Source organism: Ylistrum balloti, unplaced genomic scaffold (genome assembly GCF_031769215.1).
Source record: "Ylistrum balloti isolate Yb309-2 unplaced genomic scaffold, AGI_CSIRO_Ybal_v1 Utg370394, whole genome shotgun sequence".
Taxonomy (NCBI): Eukaryota; Metazoa; Mollusca; class Bivalvia; order Pectinida; family Pectinidae; genus Ylistrum; species Ylistrum balloti.
In genome coordinates, this window is record NW_026782272.1 from 175196 (window position 1) to 182845 (window position 7650).

At 39.2% G+C, this 7650-nt stretch overlaps 1 protein-coding gene across 2 annotated transcripts in view; it reads right to left on the reverse strand.

Moving 5' to 3' along the window:
- The window catches only part of LOC132554355 (uncharacterized), a 53856-nt gene extending 47300 nt beyond the window's left edge, over positions 1 to 6556 (reverse strand). The window contains exon 1 of one of the 2 annotated variants that reach the window (XR_009554393.1): positions 6164 to 6556. Coding sequence is in view for 1 of the 2 variants with exons in the window: in XM_060218659.1 (XP_060074642.1) it covers positions 6164 to 6196 (33 nt within the window). In the remaining variant the exon portion in view is untranslated. The remainder of the gene's footprint in view (positions 1 to 6163) is intronic. The other variant, XM_060218659.1, reaches the window with a different exon arrangement.
- Between the last annotated feature and the right edge of the window lie 1094 nt (positions 6557 to 7650).

Consider the following 7650-nt stretch of genomic DNA (forward strand, 5'->3'; position numbering starts at 1 on the left):
TACACATCAACACTTTTTATCTATGTTCAGAAACAGGTTCTAAAAAGCAATTCTGTGAGTTGGAAATGAGATCTCAGGATAGGGCCATGTTTTAAGTGGTATCAGTGGAAGTACGGGAATTAAAGTGAGATCCTGGAAAGATAAACTCCTAAAAACAGTTATAAGGTTAGAGGTTAGGGGTGGTGGAGGGTCAGTTTATAATGTTACAATATGACAACATATTCATTTGACATTATGTCCAGATCATTAAATGTAACCTTTGACCTTTGACTGTAACCAATGACCACCAGAAATCAATAAGATATCAAACTTGATATGATATATGGTGTAAATATAAATTAAATCAACTGAGAATTTCTTGAGATATTTGTATACATGCTGTATATTTCAAAAGTGGTTAGTGTGACCTTTGAACCATTAACCTTGACAGATGACCACCAAAATCTACTTTGGTATAAAAGTAGATGATGTGAATCTTTTGAAGAGTTCATGAGACAGCCTGTACAGATAGAGAGATAGTCAAACTGACAGTAGTAGGTGGTAGACTCCTCGATAAGACAAACTAGATCAGATAGACAGAAGGGGGCAACAGCTATATTAATGTAGGAAGTGCTAAGTTACACATGACTAATACTATGCTAAAAATAAATCTTCTGAAAAAGACACAGGAGACCAAGTTGCATAGGAGATAATGTAAAACTAAATTAGCATCATTTTTATTTTGCAAATGTGGTAAGCCTTTAGTGAAGACATTTGTCTTTCTACACCAGTCAAACCAACTTAAAGATGACAATGTAAGCTAATCATATGGCAAAACTTAAACCTTAAAAGACTATGAGGTACTACGACAGCTTGCACTTGGAGACTGCTAGGAGGGACAGGTAGACATCAAAGTAATGAGGTACTAGGACAGTGTATACCTGGGGATTGGTAGGAGGGACAGGTAGACATCAAAGTAATGAGGTACTAGGACAGTGTATACCTGAGGATTGGTAGGAGGGACAGGTAGACATCAAAGTAATGAGGTACTAGGACAGTGTATACCTGGGGATTGGTAGGAGGGACAGGTAGACATCACAGTAATGAGGTACTAGGACAGTGTATACCTGGGGATTGGTAGGAGGGACAGGTAGACATCACAGTAATGAGGTACTAGGACAGTGTATACCTGGGGATTGGTAGGAGGGACAGGTAGATATCAAAGTAATGAGGTACTAGGACAGTGTATACCTGGGGATTGGTAGGAGGGACAGGTAGACATCACAGTAATGAGGTACTAGGACAGTGTATACCTGGGGATTGGTAGGAGGGACAGGTAGATATCAAAGTAATGAGGTACTAGGACAGTGTATACCTGGGGATTGGTAGGAGGGACAGGTAGACATCACAGTAATGAGGTACTAGGACAGTGTATACCTGGGGATTGGTAGGAGGGACAGGTAGACATCATAGTAATGAGGTACTAGGACAGTGTATACCTGGGGATTGGTAGGAGGGACAGGTAGACATCACAGTAATGAGGTACTAGGACAGTGTATACCTGGGGATTGGTAGGAGGGACAGGTAGACATCACAGTAATGAGGTACTAGGACAGTGTATACCTGGGGATTGGTAGGAGGGACAGGTAGACATCACAGTAATGAGGTACTAGGACAGTGTATACCTGGGGATTGGTAGGAGGGACAGGTAGACATCAAAGTAATGAGGTACTAGGACAGCTTGTACCTGGGGATGGGTAGGAGGGACATGTAGACATCACAGATAACAAGGCACTATATATACTCTGCACCTGTTGACTCGTAGATGGGACATGCTGATATCACAGATAACAAGGTATTATAAGGCAGTGTGTACCTGGGACAGGTAGGGAAGACAAAATGACATCACAGATAATGTTGTAATAGGACAGTTTGTACCTGGGACAGGAAGGAGAGACAAACTGACATCACAGATAATGTGGTAATAGGACAGTTTGTACCTGGGACAGGTAGGAGAGACAAAATGACATCACAGATAATGTTGTAATAGGGCAGTTTGTACCTGGGACAGGTAGGAGAGACAAAATGACATCGCAGATAATGTTGTAATAGGGAAGTTTGTACCTGGGACAGGAAGGAGAGACAAAATGACATCACAGATAATGTGGTAATAGGACAGTTTGTACCTGGGACAGGTAGGAGAGACAAAATGACATCACAGATATTGAGGCACTAGGGCAGTTTTTACCTGGGATAGGCAGGAGACAAAATGACATCACAGATATTGAGGCACTAGGGCAGTTTGTAGGTAGGGACAAGTGTGAAGGACAAGTTAATATCAGAGATAATGAGGTACTATACAGACAGAAAGTAAAGATGATACAACAATTTAGATGAGGCCCTAATAGACAGTTTGTACAGATAATTAGGAGGTGGGAGTGATAAGATGAGTCAGCTGGAAATAATGAACTGTTGAGTATGATGTAGACTAGGTATATGTCCCACAAAAACAGTGTTCTGTGAATTCTGTGACATGGTACTGACTCGTTCAGCAATGAAGTCTAAGCTGATAAAACCATTACAATAACAGTACAATTATTACGTATCTAGAAATATTTATCAACAATTACAAATTTTAGTCGTAGTCTTTTTCAATATTCAACAAGAGGTCTGCAGGCCTAAAGGGTCATCTGACTATAAAGAACTATATATGATAGAGACCAAATAGGCTTAAGATAAATTGGTCAACTACTCTACAGATTACAAAGAAGACACTGTTGGTTCATAAAGACATTTTCTGCAAACCAGAATTCATATTCTTTATACATGTAAATATCATTACTCCTGACATATTGCAGGCTGAAAAACAATGCTACAGGCCCAATATCAAGAATCCTTGACCTTTTGGTTATTGAGATGAAGTTGCTCATGCATTTCAACACATTTGACCCCTGTGATCTTGACAGTAGGTCAAGGTGTACAAACTTGGTAGCCCTTCATCCAAACATGTTACAGCCCCAATATCACCACCATGGACCTTTCGGCAATTGAGATGAAGTCATTTAAATATTCAACACATTTTACCTCTGTGACATTGAAGGCAGGTCAAGGTCATTCACGTTAACAAACTTAGTAGCCCAATGTCCTACCATGTTTCAGGCCCAATATCAGCACCCTGGACACATTGGTATTGGTCATCCTGACCACTTGAGTCAGATAACCTTATAATAATTATAGATAGACTGTTTCTGAAAGTTACATATGAAAGTTTTAAACAAAAGGTGAAGGATGTGATGTCATCACTACAATGCTAAAATCAATTGTAGCTCATGGGTCAAAGGTCAAATATTTTGCATTAAAATAACTCTGATATTTCCTTGGTTTTTGCAAATTATCATTAAAATTATAATACCACAGCACAGTATAGCCCCTGTTGTAAGTAAAGGATATCTTCTAAGGTTAAAATTAACAACCCATTGGTCAATTATTAACCCATTAGTAGTTTTTATTGTTACATTGCCTGCCCACTAGCTTTAAAATATCAGGTCATTGCAAGAGGACCAGCAGTAGCTATAAATTCAATAAGCAAACTGTCTGATCACTATCTTTAAAGGTTTGAAATGCATGCCTTTTCTATTGAATACAAACATGTTTGTGTTTATTTTGATATTAACTAAAGCCAGTGTGGTTGTGACATGTATTAACTGTTGAACATCATTAGTATTACAATACTGGTACAGTTCTAGGTGATAATACTCTAATTTTACAAATGTATAATATCAGTGTATCCTAATATATTTGATCAAACCTTCGTATTACTAGACATCGAAATGACATTGATTTGCTTACTTTTGTGAAAGAACTAGGAAAGTACTCTTTCCTGTTGAGTGCCTTGACCAGGAATTGAACCTGGATCTACAGTGTGATAATAAACCAGCACCCAACTGAGCTAAAGAAACATGCTCTGTCAACTGAATGACAGAGACCGTATTTAACATCATGTACAAGTCACATAGACCTACTCTTTTTAAAAACCCATGTATTTCATAATCATTTTATTTTCAATGGATTTATGCTGTAACAGTACCTTATACATGAAGAACAACAATGTTTTAACCGAGACAGATCTACAGATCTTTGTTCAGAAACTGAAGAATATGGTGTCCTTTCACAGAAAGACCCATACAAACTTCTATCTGGGCCAAAAACTGTGATTGATAGATGATGGAAAAACCTGTTTTGCAATTGTAAAATAAATGAATAATAATAATATCAATATCTTTCGTGGAAGAACAAAACAGTAAGGGATTCATTCTGAATGTGATGTACATCAGTCAGATTTTTACAAGGCTGCTATTAGAAAAGAATGTAAACATGTTTACCTGTGACAACCTTGGGAATAGGGCACTTTCCTCAGACAGAAATCCCATAAGGTTGGGAGACTTGGCTGGAAACATGTTTATATGTGACAACCCAGGAAATGGGGCATTTTCCTCTGATAGGAAACCCTAAGTGTGGGAGGACTCAGCTCTAAACGAGTTTACCTGTGATAACCCTTGGAATGGGGCACTTTCCTCAGACAGGAAACACGAGGGATTGGGGGACTCAGCTCTAAACATGTTTACCTGTGACAACCCTGGGAATTGGGCACTTTCAGCTTGGACAGGAAACCCGATGGGTGGGAGGACTTAGCTCTAAACATGTTTACGAGTAACAACCCTGAGAATGGGGCACTTTCAGCTCGGACAGGAAACTCATGGTGTGGGAGGACTCAGCTCGAAACATGTTTACGAGTAACAACCCTGAGAATGGGGCACTTTCAGCTCGGACAGGAAACTCATGGTGTGGGAGGACTCAGCTCGAAACATGTTTACCAGTAACAACCCTGAGAATGGGGCACTTTCAGCTCGGACAGGAAACTCATGGTGTGGGAGGACTCAGCTATATATGTTTATCAGTAACAACCCTGGGAATAGGGCACTTTCCTCTGACAGGAAACCTAAGGGGTAGGAGGACTCAGCTTTAAACGTGTTTATCTGTGACAACCCTGGGATTTGGGCACTTTCAGCTTGGACAGGAAACCCGATGGGTGGGAGGTCTCAGCTCTAAATATGTTAACCAGTAACAACCCTGGGAATGGGGCACTTTCCTCAGACAGGAAACCCGAGGGGTGGGGGAATTCAGCTCTAAACATCTATTCAAGGGTGGATGCTGGACACTTTGGGTATTTAAAGTTTTAACCTTTATATAAAGGACCAGAAATCTCAATATTTCTATCAAAAACAGTGCAAGTATTACCTGTAACAACCCTGGGAATAGGGCACTTTCAGCTTGGACAGGAAACCTGAGGGGTGGGAGGTCTCAGCTCTAAACATGTTAACCAGTAACAACCCTGGGAATGGGGCACTTTCCTCAGACAGGAAACCCAAGGGTGGGAGGACTCAGTTCTAAACATGTTTACCTGTGACAACCCTGGGAATGGGGCACTTTCAGCTCGAACAGGAAACCCTAGGGGTGGGAGGACTCAGCTCTAAACATATTTACCAGTTACAACCCTGGGAATTGGGCATTGCCTCAGACATGAAACCCTCGGTGTGGGAGGACTCAGCTCTAAATGTGTTCACTTCTGACAACCCTGGGAAAGGGGCACTTTCAGCTCAGCATTCTATTCAAGGGTGGATGCTGGACACTTTGGGTATTTAAAGTTTTAACCTTTATATAAAGGACCAGAAATCTCAATATTTCTATCAAAAACAGTGCAAGTAAATATATGTCTGTATACTGATGTGATTGTATCATTCATCTATAAAATTAAGTAGATGTGTTATCAAGCATGGGTAAGTATTTGTATATGTCATGGTTTATAAAATGTAGGACATGTACTGTCTCAGCTTATGTTCAAAATTCTCTAGTGAAGTTGACTTTTTAATTCAAAATATCTGATGCAGAAAATATCAATAACAATAATTTAATGTCATTAATACAGTAAGAATTTAATATCTATCACCTTTGGTAACGTTATATACAGGAACTCTTGGAAATATGCCCTTATTACATGAAAAAATGTGAGTCTGTTACAATCTGTCTACACTGTAAAGATTGTTCATATCTCTCTTCACCACCGGTTACATGGATGTTTTTGGTTTTTACACATAGAACCATGCTTCTAATTTTCCTTACTCACCTTGAGAAGATTAAGTGCCAATTTCTTCATCATTTTTACAGATTTGATAACAAACACACATCAGCTGGTCTCAAATGATGATGTCTGGTCGAGGAACAAGAGCGTAGGGCAGAAAGCCGAAAATGGAACTTGTCAAAAAAAGTATCTCCAGTGGCAGTAGTGAAGATGTTTCCCCCCCTCCTGTACTTGTGAGGAGGCACGGGGTACTAACTCACCACCTTATCACAGGGTGGTCACATAGCCAGCAAACACTCAGGGGATCTGCTGTAGCCATCGGTAACAATATATCATATACACAGGGGGACTACAGTCCGAAAAACAGTGAAACAGTGATACAACCGGATTGCTCACAGAAACCATCCAAAGAAAAACTTTTAGTACTGACAGTCTCATAGATGTATACACAGGTCAAAGAACCTCACTGCCTTCTACAAAATGTTTGGACACTGATAAATCTGACAATATTCACAGTTCTCTATCTGCCATAGTTCTGCTACTGATTAATGACTTTGTGGATATAAATATTGAAACAAGTCTACACAAAACCTCTAGTTACGTGGACAGAAAATCACAATAATTAGTAGGTACAATTTTCTCCAAGAAAATCAGACCTTCATCATTTACCTCCTAGCGTCTTACAAAATGTCAACATCAGTTAACTCCCATCTTTCTGAGGCACTTACCACAAACGGTAATGATATTGATGCTCAACATGGTAATTTAAATCATACTGATGCTGTGTTCTTATTAATACAGGTAAACATGTTCTGGATGTTTATACAAGAGACTGATAATTTACCATCAATGTTGTAATGAAGGAAAAATCTGCAGCATCACTTTAAAACTTCACTAGTTATGGCTTGATAATGGTTGTCCGTACACGTAAATGCCAGATTTGTCTCCCCCTGGAGCCAAAACAACCATGGTATAGCCCTACAGTGCTTACATTATGTTCCTGCTGTTATTTTGGATCAATCCTGTGTAATTAAACACATTAGAATCACATCAGATTGGTATATAGGTGTATTAACACTACTAATTGCCTCAGGATGTGTCGGGTTTTTTTCCTCAGAATTCTAAACACACTCTGTCAGGGGTATATAATATTCAACAACGTCAATCTTTGAGTATATGTACCCAATAGTTGGGAAAACACAGATTACTTCTGATTCATACATATTGCTATGTTTACAGAAATCATGGATTTTTTTACCCCTCAAGCTTCAATCCTATACACACACTGGTATTTATTGTGGAGAGCTTGTCTTATTCTCCTCAAAGCCATCTAAGGTTTCTCTTATCTATCATTTCCGGAATATTTTTTTAGTCTAATTTTTCTATCCTCACTAGCCAATTATAAACCCCACTGCATGCCATGAACTGTTTTTTTTTACCACTTCTTCAAAGCTTTGCCCTAAATTTTGTCTCTGCAGAATTTACCATGTGACTATTTGCTATACACTAGGAATATTCTATTACTGAACTGT